This window comes from Onychomys torridus, chromosome 3 (genome assembly GCF_903995425.1).
Source record: "Onychomys torridus chromosome 3, mOncTor1.1, whole genome shotgun sequence".
Classification (NCBI taxonomy): Eukaryota; Metazoa; Chordata; class Mammalia; order Rodentia; family Cricetidae; genus Onychomys; species Onychomys torridus.
In genome coordinates, this window is record NC_050445.1 from 113360686 (window position 1) to 113378989 (window position 18304).

The 18304-nt window shown below is 49.1% G+C and overlaps 2 protein-coding genes across 2 annotated transcripts; both read left to right on the plus strand.

The window, feature by feature from the left end:
* Window positions 1–8626: 8626 nt before the first annotated feature.
* Ccdc142 (coiled-coil domain containing 142) lies at window positions 8627–15736 on the plus strand. The gene is made up of 9 exons (XM_036182279.1): window positions 8627–9790; window positions 10163–10249; window positions 10327–10476; window positions 10591–10721; window positions 10795–10908; window positions 14249–14363; window positions 14787–14964; window positions 15092–15291; window positions 15430–15736. The coding sequence occupies exons 1-9, from the start codon at window positions 8836–8838 to the stop codon at window positions 15720–15722; spliced, it is 2223 nt and encodes a 740-aa protein (XP_036038172.1). The 5' UTR covers window positions 8627–8835; the 3' UTR covers window positions 15723–15736.
* An 11-nt stretch (window positions 15737–15747) lies between these two features.
* On the plus strand, window positions 15748–17458 carry Mrpl53 (mitochondrial ribosomal protein L53). Its single transcript, XM_036182286.1, has 3 exons — window positions 15748–16628; window positions 16815–16927; window positions 17022–17458. The coding sequence occupies exons 1-3, from the start codon at window positions 16537–16539 to the stop codon at window positions 17180–17182; spliced, it is 366 nt and encodes a 121-aa protein (XP_036038179.1). The 5' UTR covers window positions 15748–16536; the 3' UTR covers window positions 17183–17458.
* The last annotated feature ends 846 nt before the right edge of the window (window positions 17459–18304 follow it).

The window sequence follows — 18304 nt, forward strand, 5'->3', positions numbered from 1 at the left end:
TATACATAAAATAAAAATAAAATGAGCATTTAAAAAATGTATTTTGGTCCAGTGTAGTGGTGCAAACCTTTAATCCCAGCACTTAGGAGGTAGAAGCAAGCAGATCTCTGCGAGTTTAAGGCTAGCCTGGTCTACATAGTGAGTTTCGGGACAGCCAGAGCTACATAGTAAGACCCTGTCTTCAAAACAAAACAAAATAAAAAGTATGTTTATTGTGCTAGGTACAGTGGCGAACACCTTTAATCTCATCACTCAGGAGGCAGAGTTAAATCTAGCCTGACCTACAGAGTGAGTTCAGGGTCAGCCAGGGTGACACAGTGTGTGTGTGTGTGTGTGTGTGTGTGTGTGTGAGAGAGAGAGAGAGAGAGAGAGAGAGAGAGAGAGAGAGACTGTAGATGGGGGTGGCACAGGACACGTGTGGAGGTCAGAAGTCAGTCATGTGGGTTCCAGGATCAAACTCAGGTTTTCAACACATTTGGTGGCAAACGTGTTGATTCACTGAGCCATCTCTGCAGCCTGATTTCATTCTGTAGCACTGTAGTAAGGATAAGGTTGTTTGTACTTAACTACATGGAGTGTGACAAGCCATGTGCTGAATGTACTAGCTCATCTACTCACTATGACTCCATGATATTGAGTTTGTGAGTATCCTCATTTAAAATTTTTTAAAGATTTATTTTACTTTTTTTGGGGGGGGGACAGAGTCTCTACCTAATTCTGACTGTCCTAGAACTCACCATGTAGACCAAGTTGGCCTTGAACTCACAGAGATCTGCATGCCTCTGCCTCCCAAGTTCTGGGATTGAAGGCATGAATCACCACACTTGGTGCCAAGATTTATTTTACTTTTATTTATGTGTATGTGTCTGTGTGTCAGTATGTGCACATGAGTGCAGGGCTTGCAGAGGCCAGAAGATGGCGCTGTATCCCTGAAACTGGAGTTACAAACAGCTGTGAGCTGCCTTGTAGGTGCTGGGAATTGCTCTGTAAGAGCAGTAATTGCTCTTAACTACTAAGCCATCTCTCCAGACCATCATTCTAAAGATTTATTTTGGGTCAGTAAGATGGTTCAATGGGTAAAGGCTCTTACTGTGAAGCCTGATCACCTCCCCAGGACCCACATGGTGGAAGGGGAAATTGATTCCTGCAAGTTGTTCTTTGACCTCCCCACACATGCTATGGCATGCACATACATACAGAGGTAGATGATAGATAGGTAGATTTATTTTACTTATGTGTGTACATACATGAGTGGGTAGACATACTTTGGAGTACAGTGGCCAGAGGAGGCATCAGATCCCTCAGCATGGACATTGCAGGTGTTTTGCCAGGTGCCTGCTTTGTTATGTGAGTGCTGGGATTTGAACTCTAGAACTGAGCAGCAAGCACCCCTGACTGCTGAGCCATCTCTCCAGCCCCACTATTCTCATCTGATAGATGAAAAAGCAGACAAGAAAGCCACCGCCAGAAGCAAGTCCCAGTCAAACACACAGTGGGATTCCTGCCACTGCTGATAGTCTCCAGAAGACTCTCTGGTCCCCAAGCCCTTTGAGCCCACCTGCAAGGGGCCCTACCGCAGTGAACCCTACCTGTCCCCTGCCAAGTCCTTCTGGACCTCCACTCCAACACATACGCTCTGGAGGCACCTTCTGGTGTCGGTTCCTCCTGACTTTCTGTGTGATGCACTCCCCTTCTGCCACCAGAGTCTCCCACAGGAGACTGGCTTCCCGGGGGAAAGGAGGGCCAGCGGCTGGCCAGAGGGAGAGGAAATATGGAGCATACAAGAGAACAAATGAGGAAGGCAAGCTTGGCATGGTGGCACGCACCTTTAATTCCACCACAGAGGCTGCTTTCCATGATGAGTTGGAGAGCTGTCTAGTCCATACTGTGAGTTCCAGGCCAGCTAAGGCTACATAGTCACCCTGTCTCAAATAACAAAACCGAAAAGAGGGGGCAGGGATAGGCCAACCCTAAGAAGTAATCTTGAATGGTATGGATTGGGTGGAGGACACCAGGGTGGAAATATGGGGCTTTGTTGTATTATCCTGTTCCTGGGGGGGATGTGAACAATGTTGCTCACCCTGGGTAGGGAGCCCACGGTAGACCAATGCACAGATGCCACCAAAGCATGACTTGGTGGACCAAAGAGTGTCACTGGGATTATTTACAGGAGCAGAAAAGACTCAGTGACAGCTGTACCACCTCAGCATGGGTGACAGCTCACAAAAGCTGGACATCTGGAGCATGCTGCACAGCCTGAAAGCAGTTCACCAGCTTGAAGAGCATCCTTTCAAGGTGGCTCAGTTGGTCTGAGCCTCCTCCAGTGAAATCATCTTGTCTCTGCTCTTGCATGCAGTTCAACTTGGCTGAGAGTGACTCAGTCCCTTCTGCTTAAAATGGGCTAGGGAAGGGAGGAGCCTAAGGGATCTGGTCCGTTTCTGGGATTCCCTTGGTAAGTTAACCGTATCACAGACACTTGGTTAGCAATGGTGTAGACCCTCCTACAATTCTAACCTTAGTATTGGATCAGACAGAGCCTGAGGTCCCCTGTGACTTTCTTTGTGTAGGATTACTCTGGTTACTGTCTGATCTCTGAAGACTCCATGGTCTCTTCAACCAAGCAAACAAGTGACTTATCAGAGGGTTCTCATGGTCTCCTGGGTCCTAGCTGACCTTGGAGGTCAAAGGCCAAGATTTCTTCTTTGACTCTTTTACTCACACTGGTGAAAGAGTCCCCCAAACTTTGCTGAACACTGAGAAGGACAACCTTACCAACCTTGTCATTTTAAGTCTGTGTCACAGTTAGGTAAAGCTTAGACAATTCTAAACAACCCAAACAATTTTACACAAATCTTGATTTTGCTGTGATTTTGGTTTCCCCAATTAGTTAAAGTCTAATCCAGCAAAAATGTAGATAATTACCCGGGCAGTGGTGGCACTCGCCTTTAATCCCAGCACTCAGGAGTTCAAGATCAGCCTGGTCTACAGAGCAAGATCCAGAAGAGACACCAAAGCTACACAGAGAAACCCTGTCTCAGAAAAACAACAACAAAAAGTAGATAATTATCTGGATTAGACATATACTTTTGTTCTTAAAAGCCAGTTTTTGCAAATATTATCAAAAGTTGATCAGTATAATGTTGTGGAATATTTGTTTAACTATGCCAAGATGTGTTGCATTTAATTATGTTGTGGAATATTTCTTTAATTATGTAAAGATGTATTGCTGTTTTACCTTACCTGCCTAAGGCAACTGATTGGTCTAATAAAAGCTTAATGGCCAATTGCAAGGGAGGAGGTATAGGGAGGACTTCTGGGCAGGGAAAGGAAGGAGGAGGAGGAGTTTAAGCTGGGGGAAGAAAGAAAAAGAGACACCAGGGAGATGCCAGAGGCTAGATAGATAAGAAGCAGGAAATTATGACATACAGAATGAAGGAAAGGTTAAAAAAAAAAAAAAAAACAACCAACCAACGTAAACATAGATGAACAGAAACAGGTTAAATTATGGAACTAGAAAAAAAAAATCATCCTGAGTGAGGTAACCCAGACTCAGAAGGACAAACATGGTATGTACTCACTCATAAGTGGATACTAGATATAAAGCAAAGGACAATCAGACTGCAACCCACAGATCCAGAGATGCTACCTAGCAGAGAGGACCCTAAGATAACTGTGGCTTATAATAAGTTTTGATTTTGCCCAGTCACTGGGCAAGGTTTAGTGAAACATTTCACTATTAGGATAAGAATTTGTACTGTATCAAGCTGATCAAAAATATGCTGATTGTACTTTCAGGAGGGGAGGCTAAAATCTTTTTAGATTATGGACTAGCATATAGAAAAATGTCTGCTGTTAATCAAACAGTGAAGGGGAAGATGACTAGGAATCTCACTTACACAACTTAAGTAAAACATATCTCTCTGAACAGATGAAGATAGGTTTCTTCCGTATCCCAGAATCCAATCAATATTTATATGTATAATTCAGCTATTATTTGACTTTAAAGGGCTCATTGAGAAATGTTATCATTTTTACTATTTTCTACAGAGAAAATATTTTACTGTTTAAAATAACCCTGGACTTTTGAATTATAACCTGTTTTTATGTTCAAGCTATCTATGTATTATTTCTCCTGCAGTTGTACATAAAATGTTTTTACATTAAAAAAAGACAAACACTATAGAATTGTATTACATGAAATATATAGAATATACAAATTCATAGAGACAGAAAGATTAGATGTTATCTCAAGACAGAGAAGAAAGGAATATAGAGCAATGATTTCCTAAGTACAGAATCTTCGTTTTATGTGGTGGAAAAGTCCCACAAATGGACAGTAGTATCAGGACATAATATCATGAATGTAATAAATCAAAACAATTAATGTAATTAATGAATATCATAAATATTATGATTGAATGAATACTGCGAATGTAACCAATGACTACCACAAATGTAATTAATATCATGAGTGTAATTAATGAATATCATAAGTGTAATTAAAAAATAAATAAATAAATAAATAAATAAATAAATAAAATAAACAAGTTAAATTAAGTTAAAAGAGCTAGTGGGACAAGCCTAAGTAAGCTAAGGCTGAGCATTCATAATTAATAATAAGTCTACATGTATTTATTTGGGAGCTGGTTGATGGCCCAAAGAAAATTCTAACTACAGTATAACCTTGGGTTGTTTTTTTTTTTTTTTAAGATTTATTTATCTTATTTATTTATTATTTTATTTTATTTGTTTAAGTGTTTTGCTTGCATGTATGTAGGTGCACCATAAGCATGCTTCATGTCTGCGGAGGTCAGACAAGTGCTTCTGATCCCCTGGAAGCAGAGTTGTGGATGGTTGTGAGCCACCACGTGGGTGCTGGGAATCAAACCCAGGTCCTCTATAAGGGCAGCCAGTGCCCTTAACAGCTGAGCCATCCCTCCAATCCAATCTTAGAAAGTTTAATAAACTCAATCATCGAACCTATAGATCATCTTTGTACAGTTTGTTCAGACTCTCGGGACTTGGCTTTAGACTTTCATTGTTGGCTCCATCGCTTATTTTTCATTCTTAGAATAAAATACTTTTTTACCATAAAAAATCCACCCTTATCCAAAATATTCCCTTTTCTTTTTTACCCTTTTAACAAAAATATGACCTTATACTTAGATTATTCCTGACAGTTCTCTCATACCCACCTACTGTCTCTTTCTTATTTCATTCCTCAAATCCAAATAACATACACGGCACCTTGTAACAAATTAAGATTACCTGGACATTACTATTATTATTTTTTTGGGGGGGGTTTTTCAGGACAGAGTTTCTCTGCCCTGGCTGTCCTGAAACTTGCTCTGTAGATCAGGCTGGCCTCGAACTCACAGAGACCCACTTGCCTCTACTCCCCAGTGCTGGGATTAAAGGTATGTACCACCACCACCCGGCTGCACACATACTTTTAACCACCAAACTTTTTTCTTTGGAAGTCTTAAGCAAGCCTTTTCTTTGCTCCAATTTTTACAACTTTTCTTTCTCCCCCTGGTTAGAAAAAAAAAAGTTTACATTCTAGCAAGAGCCTTGACATATTATCAAAATGACCTTGATGCTAGGGAATACAGCCTTACAAACAAGAAATGGCAGAAAAGAAAGCACATCCAGAGATAAAAAATTCTGCATGTTAACTCTGTAATTGCAATTTTAGATGAGAAAGACATTTATTGATGTATTCTCATAAGAGGGGTATTATTTGTCGGGTTTTTTGGGGAGGGGTTCTTTTTTTTTTTTAAATACTTATTTTTATTTTATGTGTATTGGTGTTTTGCCATGGGTGTTGGGTACCCTGGAACTGGAATTACAGACAATTGTGAGCTGCCATGTGGGTGTTAGGAATTGAACCTGAGTCCTCTGGAAGAGCAGTGAGTATTCTTAACCACTAAGCCACATCTCCAGGCTTTTTTTTTTTTTTTTTTTTTTTTTTTCAAGATAGGGTTCCTCTGTGTAGTTTTGCACCTTTCCTGGATCTCACTCTGTAGACCAAGCTGGCCTCGAACTTACAGAGATCCGCCTGGCTCTGCCTCCCAAGTGCTGGGATTAAAGGCGTGCGCCACCACCGCCCCAGCTGTTTCTTGTTTTCTAGGACAGGACATTGCCTCTTGGAATGCCCCTGGTCCCTCCATTACAACAGTGGATTGCTTCTTCCTCCCTGGAGACTCTCTTCTGTTTTACTTCCTTTGAGGCTTCTCTGGTGATTTGGACCTTGACTTTCTGCAGCCTTGCCTAACCTCATTAGTCTGATTTATGGCTGTCAACAGTATCTAAGCTTTTTGCTGTGTCTTTCCTTGACCCTTCTTGCACAGACCTTTTGCGTGGCTCAGAATAACTCTGTTCCCACCTCGTTAGCCCTCCATCTTTTCTCATTTTTTTCTGTCTGCTCAGTGGTTAGTTACAAAGTGTAATTTTAGCATCCTTGGTCCCAAAAGCTCTTTCATGTTTAATCTCAAGTATTTTTTCATCTGACTCGTAAGCCTTTTTAGGAACACTGTGGCCTCATCGCCTTTTCCTGTTTACTAAGGCTTCTCTTACCTAATGACCCCTTGGTGGTGGCAGCCACTGCGACTGAAGCCCAATCTATTTCTATACTGTCCAGAGCTTTCCTTGAGACAGCTCAACACCTGTGAAGTTCCTACAGCACACCATCTGTGACTTTGCACATCTTATGTCCTCTACCTGGGATATTCTCTCCCAGGCAAATGAGTTGGCTCTCTTGTCTGTTTTAGATCTTGGCTTAAACGGCACATTATCAGGGAGGCTGTCTCTATCACTTCTTTAAAAAAGAGAAACCTCTTAATCCCACTCTACTTCCTGTTTATATATCTCATATGTGGCAAACTGTGCTGGGTGTGACTGGTGGGTGGCTCCACTAGATACTGCTAATTCATTGAATCGAAGAGTTTTTATTTTATTCATTATTATTGGGGTGTGTGTGTGTGTGTGTGTGTGTGTGTGTGTGTGAGAGAGAGAGAGAGAGAGAGAGAGAGAGAGAGAGAGAGAGAGATTGAGATTTCCTCCTTCCACCACGTAGGTTCCAGGGATCAAACTTTGGTTGTCAGACTTAGAAGCCAGTGCCCTTATCTCACCAGCCCTCTCAAAAACAAACAAATAAACAAACACTATTCTAGTGAATGTTTGAGATAACAGGAGGATTAGAAAAGGAATCTCAAGATTTTGTTACTAAGCAAACAGGTTTGTGTTATGAACCAAAACAAACAAACAAACCCAAACAAATAAATGGTAACTAACTTTTCAAGATTTTATTTTATTTTTTAATTATATGTATGGGGGGGTGTGGCATGTGCAGGTGTGCAGGTTCCTTCAGAGACCAGACACATCAGATCCCCCAGAAACTGGAGTTGCAGGCTGTTTCAAGCCATTTGATGTGGGTGCTGAGAATTGAACTGGGGTCCTCTGCCTGAGTGGAGGCATCTCTTCAACTTCAATTAATTAATTTTTAGACTTGTTGACTTTGAGGGTGGGCACTTATGAATCTGAGGCTGCGTCCAATTCTCTATGTGACCTGTATCCTTCGCCTGAGGAATTGTTAACCGAGATTCTAGAAATAAATCAGGAAATGACCAGGAAAGCAACCAGAAATTTAGCCAGCCAGTGTCCCCTTATCTGATAACTTTTGTCTCTCCCTCAGTAACTGTACCATATACCTCAGGAAATCTAAACCCTTGAGGTCTTTCAAGCCACTGTCAGAAACTGGTCTCACACTGTAGCCCAGGTTAGCCTGAAACTGTGTGTCTACTGGTAGGCCAAGTGTCGACTACCTCATGACAATCCTCCTGTCTCAGCCTCCTCTCTTTTCCTTGCTTCAGCGTCTTTGCTCAAAATGTCCTGCGTTCGCAGTATCTTTCCAAATGCCCGTGTAACCACTGCCGAGTCCTCAAGCAGAGACCCTCAAATGCTCAGTTTTGCCTGCTTTGAGCATTATATCAGCAGCAGCCCGAGGGTCCCTTGCTGTCCGTTTGCTTAAGATCTTTATGAGTAGGGCCCAAACCTACTGATCCCAAAGCCTCCACCCCCCATCCCCCACCCCGCTAACTCAAAAAATAACATCTTGCCGGAGGCTGGCCGCGATGACACAAACACACTCTTAACTTCAGCAGAGGAGGAGGCAGACAGCTGTGAGTTAGAGATCAGCCCGGTCTACATGGCGAGTTCCAGGTTAGCCAGGAACATACACAGTGAGACTCAAAGAGAAGAGAACATAACAACTACAAATCCGCAAGGAAATATCAAGACAATGATCAGGGCAAAAGGAAGCCAGGGCCTCGCTTCCCTCTTTTCTGTGGTACCGAAATTCCTTGCTAAATCGGGGACCGCAGGGGCCCCAGATGTCAGCCAGACCTCAGGGAAGGAAGGTGATATGACGACGGGGAGCCCGAGATGGAGAGGCCAGAGCCCTCCACCTGAGGCCTAAAATTCTACTGAAAATGTCCAGACCCTGGTTGATTCAGGGGCCTCTCTTCCTGAGCTCCCTACGGTCTGGTCGCACCGCTCACCTAACTTGACTCGCCCTACAACATTTGGCGTCAGCGCCACCTCCCGTCAACGGTGACAGGAAAGTGAAAGTCCCGTTAGCATTTGGTTCCCGCTAAAGGCCGGGAAAGAATGAGCAGGCAACCATCTTTGTTAGGGGCAGACGCCGCGGCTACGGAAAGCGAGTGAAGCCACGAGACTTCCGGCTGCAAGCTGGTGAGTCGAGGCGCCCGCGGGAGTGGAGTGCCGCGGGATGCGGGGAGGTGGCGGGCGTTAGGTTCGTTTGGGACTCGCCGTGCCATGGCCCGGGCGCCCCGCTCCGGTGGCTTTCTGCCTCCCCTCTCTAACGTACCCACGTCGTGGGCGCATCCCGTGGGTGCTGGGAATGAGCGGGGCGAGGGGAGTCGCGGAGGGCCGGGGCTGCTGGCTGCGGGGAGCGTCCCGCGCCCGGACTCCGACAGACAGCCACGGGAGCCCGCATCGGCAAGCGGCCCGATGCCCTTCGCTCTGCAGCGGCTCCGGACCGCATTGCTCCGCCTGCACCGCGAGCGGGAGCAGCTTCTGCGGGCCCGGGACTGCGCCCGCCACCTGCAGGCGGTCGTGAGGCTGCTCCGCGCCAGCTCGTCGGCCAGTGCCCTCTCCCAGCAGCAGCTGCATCGCGACCTGCAGCTGTGCCCTTCGCGTGGGGCGGCTCCGCGCCCCGGCCTCCCGGACCCCACCGAGACGCTTCTCCTGGCTCGCCCCGTCGGGCTAGCAGCCCAGCGTCTGGATGCTGCCATCGAGATGCAGCTTCGCGCCCTAGGCCGGGCACCCGCCAGCCTGGGCTTGACGTCCCAGCTAGCCGAACTGTTGCTGGCCCTTCCCTTCTACCACAAGCTACAGGGACAAGCCGTGAGCTGCGTCCCTGGGGCCGCGCGCCCATTCCCCGCGGCCCGTGTGCTCCACCTCCTGGCTGCAGAGCGGGGTTGTCAGGTGGCACATAGGCTGGCCGAGGCCCTTGGCGGATCGGGCTTGCAAGACCAACTCCGTCGGCAGTGCGAGGTAGAGCGAGAGCTGCTGCCAGGGTTGCTGGGTCTAATAGGGGGCGTGGCTAGCACCGACAGCAGTGGACTGAGGCTTGGAGGGCCTGGAGCCCTGTGGAGCCAGTACTGGACCTTGCTGTGGGCAGCCTGTGCTCAGAGTCTGGACCTAAGCGTGGGACCCTGGGGGGACCCCAGAGCAGTGGCACAACAGCTGCGTCAGGCATTGTGTCAAGGTGAGTGAGGAAGCCAAGCTGGCATTTGGGGGTTGTCGGTGAGGAGGGTATCTCTCTCCTTTTATCCTAGTGGGCTCACTCACCTTTAGCCTGCCAGCAAGCGCAGGTCCTTTAGAATGCACTTTCCTGAGTTTATAGGTTAAGGTTTCCGAGGCCACCTTGCTGTCCCATGCATCTTCGTTTTGTTCAGAGGTAGGGTTTTACTACGTAGTCCATACTGGCCTCGAACTCCTGCCTCAGCTTCCATGGGCTGAGAGCCCCGGGGCCTGACTTTCCACCCCTGATTGAGTGGTAGAGGACGATATCATGGAGTAGGCAGGGGCTGTAAACAGGGAGGTTTTGTTTTCAGGCCCCCATCATTTCTCCCATTAGCATCCCTGCCTCAAGAGTGTGAGAAGGAGCTGCTGGCTTTGTGTGACAGCATACTTCATCAGTCTCTTATCTGGAGCTGGGACCAAGGTAAGGAGAAAGGGACATTGGGGGTGGCCCAAGGGTCAGCTTGCTCCCCCTTCAGAGACGATATTCTGTCCTTCCAGGGTTCTGCCAGGCCTTGGGGTCATCCCTGACTGGTCAGAGCAGCCTTGCTTCACTATCTCCTACTGCTGAGCTGTTGCAGCGGCTTTTCCCTCCACTCTTGGACACCCTTCGAGAGCCGAGGTCAGAACTTACCCTGTGTCTGCCTCCAGGTAAGAAGGGTGTGGAACGGAGTACGAGGTAGAGCAGTTGACGTCTGTTCTGAAGCTGGCTTTCTCCTAAAGATAGCCTATGGACCCTAAGATACTCTCTGCTCTCCCCGCCAGGTCCTTCACCTGTCGCTCTGGGGCTCTGTACCCTGCAGACCACCTTGCTCTGGTTCTTGGGCAGAGCTCAGCAGTACCTGGCAGCATGGGCTCCCAGTTCCTTCCTGCTCCTGACCCAAAAGGATTTGCCTGTGAGTGGCCTGGGAACAGGGAAGGGAGCAGCCTGGCCTGAACTGAGCCCTCACTCTCTGTTTCCACCTAAAGCATCTACTGCATGCAGTGGAAGAACTGTCCAGCTTGGCCTCAGAGGCAACCCTAACCCTGGAGGTGGAGCAGCAGCTGGGCCTGGAGATCCAGAAGCTGGCTGCAAAGATGCAGGTGAGAGCACAGGTGCAGGAGAGAGCACAGGTGCAGGAGAGAACAGAGCACAGGTGCAGGAGAGAACACAGGTGCAGGAGAGAGAGAGCACAGGTGCAGGAGAGAGCACAGGTGCAGGAGAGAGCACAGGTGCAGGAGAGAGCACAGGTGCAGGAGAGAACACAGGTGCAGGAGAGAGCACAGGTGCAGGAGGACACAGGTGCAGGAGAGAACACAGGTGCAGGAGAGAACACAGGTGCAGGAGAGAGAGAGCACAGGTGCAGGAGAGAGCACAGGTGCAGGAGAGAGAGCACAGGTGCAGGAGAGAGCACAGGTGCAGGAGAGAGAGCACAGGTGCAGGAGAGAGCACAGGTGCAGGAGAGAGAAGGCAGGAGAGAGCACAGGTGCAGGAGAGAGAGCACAGGTGCAGGAGAGAGCACAGGTGCAGGAGAGAGCACAGGTGCAGGAGAGAGAGAGCACAGGTGCAGGAGAGAGAGAGAGCACAGGTTCAGGAGAGAGAGCACAGGTGCAGGAGAGAGAGCACAGGTGCAGGAGAGAGAGCACAGGTGCAGGAGAGAGATCACAGGTGCAGGAGAGAGCACAGGTGCAATAGAGAACAGAGCACAGGTGCAGGAGAGAGCACAGGTGCAGGAGAGGGCACAGGTGCAGGAGAGAGAGAGCACAGGTGCAGGAGAGAGCACAGGTGCAGGAGAGAGAGCACAGGTGCAGGTCAGAGCAAGCTCCTCTTCATGGCAGTGTAAGTGTGTGCCAACTAGGGAACAGGGTAGGGGATGAACAGAGCAGGTCCTCTGTAACTTCTAATCTCCTTGGAGTCTCCACTAACTTCATTATTTTTCTTGGTTGGTTTCTTGTCTGCCTAAGTCTCTACTATGGAAAATTTTCAAAGGTGGTCATAACAGTAATCAACTAGTGGCCAATTATGATTCACACTCCCTTGCTACCCCCTAGTAGTGGGAGCCACTGACATCATTGCTTAGACTTATTTCATTAGCGACTGCAAAAAGTGGTTTTCCATAATTGTATCTTCCAGTTTCCTACTAGTGTTCAATTCAATGGTTCTCCTCTCTTTAAGTTTAATGTATGTGAGTGAGTGAGTGTGTGTGTGTGTTTATTTTGTTTTGTTGAGACGGGGTCTCATTATGTCATTCAGGCTGGCCTGGAACTCAATATGTAGACATGGCTAGCCTTAAACTCAGATTTGCCTGCCTCTGCTTCTTTTATGCTGAGATTGAAGGTGTGTGCCATCACATCTAGCTTAATGCATAGTTTTATTGAAGTAGTACATGTCTATAGTTTAAAAAGTGAAATGTAGCTGGGCACTGGTGGTGAAAGCTTTAATCCCAGCACTCGGGAGGCAGAGGCAGGCAGACCTCTGAGTATGAGGATAGCCTGGTCTACAGAGCCAGTTCCAGGCCAGCTAAGGCTGTCTCAGGGTGAAAAAGTGAAGTGTAAACTGGGCTGTAGCTAAGCAGCACAGCATTTGCTGGTCACGCAGCAAGCCTTTCTTTGATCCCAGTTGTGAGCAGGAAAGGGGAAAGCAAGCAGCAAGGTGGCTCCTCAGTTAAAGGTGCTTGCTGCCAAGTCTGACGACCTAAATTTGATCTCCAGGACTCATGTGAGGTAGAGAGAACCAGTTTCTGCAAGTTGTCCTCTCCATATGTAAGCATATGTGTGTCCCTGCCTCCCTCTTCTGTATGTGTGTGGGCCTGCGTGCGTCCGGACAGGAGTGTGGGAACTGGCAGAGTAAGCATGTTAGTATTAAATTGTTGGCGGCAAGGCCAGGTGTGCTAGCATACTGTGGAGGCTGAAGCCCGACTGTGGGTGTGAGGCCAGCCTGGGCGAGACAGCAAGACCCTGTCAAGATGGGAGGAAGGAGGAAATGCTAAGCTGGGGAAGAAGGCAAGAGTTTAGGCCTAAACAAGTCAGATGTGCCAGGAACCCAGTGGTTCCCTCTCCCGCGTTAGGTTCCTGGGATCCACACATCCGGATCTTTTTTCCTTCTTTTGTTCTCCCCTCCCCTTTCCCCTTCTCGTGTTTTGTGAGAGAGTAAGATCAAGCTGACCCATGGAACTTGTGATTCTCCTGCTGTAGCTTCCCCAACCCTGGAGTTACTGGCATATGCCGCTGTGCTCGGCTCACATTTTTACAGCACTTCTTAGATTCCTCTCCTCCCAGACAGGCGGCAGAACAACGACCCTTTTTATTGCTGTCTCCCCCGTTCATGGAACACAGGCTGCCAGTGCTAGTTCCCTCTTTATTTTATGGGTCATTTGCTTCGCAGACTGCAAGGTATACTTAATGTAAGGCCATAAGAAAGGCTCCTGAATGCCAGAACAGTGACAGAGCCATGGATCCTGGTCTGCATCCACTGCCTTCCTTTTTGGATGTAGCTGGTCATTTTAATTTCACCCCTTGCCTCAGCCCTGCTTGATCAGAGCACACAGACCCATCGATCTACTGTATGCTTCTGACAGGTTATAAACCAATTTGGGTTTTTATTTCTTGAGATGGGGTCCAGGCTGGCCTTGAACTTGTTATGTAGCTGAGGTTGGTCATGAATTCCTGATATTCCTGGAGTACAGGCAGGTAGGTGGACTTTTCTGCGCCACCATGTAGTTCCCAAATAACCACATAGAGACTTATTAATTTAAATGCTTGGCTGATAGCTTAGACTTGGTTTGGTTTGGTTTTTGGTTTTCCGAGACAGGGTTTCTCTGTGTAGCTTTGAACCTTTCCTGGAACTCACTTGGTAGACCAGGCTGGCCTTGAACTCACAGAGATCTGCCTGGCTCTGCCTCCCGAGTGCTGGGACTAAAGGCTTGCACTACCACCGCCTGGCAGACTTGTTTTTAACTAGCTCGTATAACTTAAATCAACCCATTTCTATTAATCTTCCCCGAGGCTTGTTCACCTTGTGTATGTACTTCCCATGTTTCTTCTTCCTGGTCTGGCTGGCGATTCCTCAGATTGCTCCTTCTTCCTCCCAGCATTCCTAGTCTGATTCTCCCTCTTCACCTTATCCTGCCTAGCTATAGCCATTCAGCTTCTTAATTAAACCAGTCACAGCGACAAATGTTCACACAGTGTAAAGGAATATTCCACACAAGCACATGCCCAACATGCCTGACTTGTCGTGTGCCTTTGACTACTAAGAACTGGTAATCCTACACATTGGGTCCAGACCTCATGGAAAATTCAGTCAGAAGCTGTGACATTTCTCCTTAGCAAGTGCCCAGGCTCCCACAGTGATGCGCAGACTCCGCGCAGAGACCTCAGATGGGAGAAGCACCAGCTCATCAATCTACAGGTGAGCCCTTCTAACTCTCTCCTCCCCATGCAGCTCCTGTCCAAAGAGTCGCTGAGTCTCTTTTTCCAAGAATGTCATAAACAAGCCACACAGGGCTTCAAGCTCCACATGCCAAGGGGTCGATACTGGAGGCTTCGACTGTGTCCTGGTAAGTCTTCTTTCTTTCTTTGTAGTGCTGGGGATGAAACCCGGGACGACTTCACGCATGCTAGTCTTTCTGACTGAGCTACACGACCCCCTACACACACACACACACACACACACACACACACAGCCCACTGTCTTGGTAACCTCCCATGTCCATCCTTCTCCTTCCAGGAGTTCCCAGTGTGTGAACGGTGCCCCCAATAGTGGCTCCACACCACTGTCGCCATCCTTATCCTTACCTTCTGTGGCCCTCCGCTGGTGCCCACTGGATCCTCCCCCCCCCCCCCCCCGCCCGCCCCCAGCTGAGGATGAACCCAGAGCCTTGCACTTGCTAGGCAAGTGCTCTACCACTGAGCTAAATCCCCAACCCCTACATTGGATTTCTAGAGTCTCACAACCTGTCTGTCCTCTTTTCTCACTCCAGAACATCCCCGAGCTCCTAGTGAGTATGCAGGGACGGTGGTCTGCGCTGTGTTGGAGCCTGTGTTGCAAGGACTGCAGGGATTGCCACCCGAAGCCCAAGCCCCTACCCTCGGCCAGGCCCTGACAGCCATACTGGCTGCCTGGCTTGACCACATCCTCACCCATGGGATCCGGTTCAGGTGGGAAGGAAAGACGGTAGTGGCAGAGGGCGAATGTCAACAGGGGAAATGGAGAGAGAGAACATCTGGGCAGAGCAGTCTGGGGAGGCAGAAGGGTCCCGCGGCCACATTGTACCTGGACATCTAGCCTGCAGGGGGCGCTGCAGCTCAAACAAGACTTCGGAGTGATCAGGGAGGTTCTGGAACAGGAGCAGTGGGGCCTGTCCCGGGAGCTTCGCCAGACTCTGCTCTCACTCAGCATCTTCCAGCGGTTAGATGGCGCCCTGCTGTGTCTCCTGCAGCAGCCCCTGCCCAAGAATCCAGTCCACAGAAGGGCTCGCTGTTGCTGTGAGTCATTACCCGACCCCAATCCCAGGTTCTCCTAAATCCCTCCATCACTGCTTCTAAGAGACCCACAGCCCCATCTCACCGTTGACTTGGCATTACCATCACCCACCAATCTGCTGTCCACTCCTGCCTTCCCAGGTTTTTGTAATGACGTCCAGACCACTGAACTCCCCACCAGCAACCTCAACAGCCTGGAAAGCTTGGCACCCCCTCTACAGCCTGGAGTCTCCCCAGCCCAGAACATGCACCTGCTAAGCACCCTGGGAGGAGGAGGAGGAGGAGGAGGAGGAGGAGGAGGAGGAGGAGGAGGACCTAGTCCTGAGGCTTACCTGGCTGGAAACCAGCAAGCCTGGCTTGCCCTGAGGCTGCACCAGCACCCTCGTTGGCACCTGCCCTTTCTCTCCTGTCTGGGGACCAGTCCTGAGCCCTAAGTTGCCTAGGATGGGAGTTCCAAATCATGGACTGTTAAGCCCCAGTCAAGGAACCTTACGTTAGAGAGGCTTAAAACTGGGAGCTTGGGAGAACACATACATAAAGTACACAGTCTGGAACTGAATCCAAGATCACCCTAGCACCTGCAATCCAGAGTAATGGGCAAACGGCAGCACGGAATCTAGATGTCAGCAACAATGACGACAAGAGCTAGAAATAGCTAGGTCTACGGGTTTGGCTCTCAGCAGACCAAAGCAAGCTACATGCTTTCTCTTGAATCCCAGGAACAAGGCTAAAGTTAATTCGTGAGGAAACACAGAGGGAGCCAAGCGTTGCTACACGCGGAGGGCCTGTCTTAACCCTTCCTCGTTTCTATTTTCAGTCATTAGGCTGTAGGACTGGGCCAACATTTAAGCTTTGGCTGTACAGTTACCAGGGTGGGGCCTGCTTCCTGGTAGGTGGACAATCCCTGCTGTGGTCATCACCCGTTGGAAGGAGCCGGGATTTAGGATGGTGTTGACCTAGGTGTAGCAGGCTGGATACTGGAGGGGGAAAGCTGCAGGAGACGACGAGGTTTTTTTTGTTTGTTTTTGTCTTTTGGTGTTTTGTTTTGTTTTGTTTTTTGCACATTCACTGCCTACGCCGGGTATGGCACAGGGTACCGCTAAGGGCTGAGTCAGTTGCGAACCGCCCACTCGGGGTCCCTCGGCGGCCCAGGACGCGCAGCCGCTAGAAGTCCCGCCGAGGCCGCCGGAAGCGGTCCGTTGCCATAAAGCGCTCCCCAGCCCTACTCCTTCCGGGCCAGAGGGAACCATGGCGGCGGCTTTAGCGCGGCTCGGACTGCGGCCGGTCAAGCTGGTTCGAGTTCAGTTCTGCCCGTTTGAGAAGAACGTGGAGGCGACGAGGTACGGGTTCCGGGGAGGTGGGAGGCGCCCGCGCTCCCGACGCCTGCGCGCGCGCACCCTCGACCCCCGGCCGGAGTTCCAGGGCCCCTCCGAGCCGCAATCCCTGCCCCGCGCACGCCCCTTGGTCCCCGCTCCAGGCTCCCGGGTTGGTTCCCCCGGCGCGCTCACGCTGCCCTCCCACCGCAGGACCTTTCTCCAGGCGGTGAGCAGCGAAAAAGTCCGTGCCACGAACCTCAACTGTTCGGTGATCGCCGACGTGAGGCACGACGGCTCCGAGCCCTGCGTGGACGTGTTGTTCGGTAGGGCTGGCTGGGACGCGGGCGGGCCACGGCGGAGCGCAGCCCTAGCCCTGCGGACTCGGGTCCCTGACCCATCGGTTTGCATCTTCCCCAGGAGATGGGTATCGGCTGATCATGCGGGGCGCCCACCTCACCGCTCAGGAAATGTTCACGGCCTTGGCCTCCCACATCCGGGTCAGGAACGCCGCGGCAGCCGCGGCAGCCTCCGCATCCAGCGCAGACAAGCCCGGCCCCGTTACTGGTACCCGGCGCTGACATTGCTTAAGAGTCCAAACACCCGAATGTTAGCTTGGAACTAAAGACAGTTGTCTGAGAACTGGGCTTAATCACTCACAACGCTCTGTGGACTTCAAGGAAACCTGACACTTACCAGTGCTTTGGGGGCAAGATGAGTAAGATTAGGGGGTGGAGGGTCAGGACAGATTTGAATTTTTCTTTCTCCTCTTCCCTCACTGCTTAACCATGTTTGAGTGTGTCTTCATCTGTCACCCAAGTACTTTTTAATTAAATATTTATTGCCAAATGAATGTTCTCGGGTTGTTTGCTTGGTTGATTTTTGTGTCAGAATCTTGTCATGAGCTAACCTAAAACCTGGTTCGGAGACCAAGGTGGACTAGAAATGTGAAAGGGTTCTCCTGCCTTCAGGCTCCCGAGGGCTGGGATTATAGATGTGCATAACCACACCAGGCTTCAGTCCTCATCTTTCTTAGTAGTTTGTCTACCCTTAGTAGTTTTGTCTGTTTTTAGTAGTTTTTTTACTCTCGTAAGGAATCTGCCTTAGTTATGGTTTCTGTTGCTTCGAAGAGACACCATGACCACAGCAGCTCTTATAAAGGAAAACCATTCCATTGGGACTGGCTTACAGTTTCAGAGGTCCATTATCGTCATGATAGGAATCTTGGTTGCAGGCAGGCAGACATGGTGCCTTAGAAGGAGCTGAGAGTTACTGCTTGATCTGCAGGCAGCAGGAAGAGACTGTGACACACTTCCTCCAACAACACTATACCTACTAACCTATGGGGCAAGCATTCAAACACATGGGGCCATTCCTATTCAAACCTCCAGAGAACCACTCACTCTACCATGATTTAAACTACTCTGGACTTAAAACCTACATTTCTGTTTAGTTTTAATCCCCATTTCTATGGTCACCTACTACCAACTTCCTTCATATGCCAACAACATTCCTAAAGTAGAAGCGGTCCCACCTGGTGGCACAGGCCATCCCAGCCACTCAGGAGACCAGCCTGGTCTGCTTAGCAAGACCTTCCTGTCCTCAGTCACTCTCTGTACCACTTGCATTCTCCTGCCTGGTGTCATTTCCCCCTATTTTCTTTAGCTGCTACTTAAATCTTACCCTTCGGGCACATAATGGCT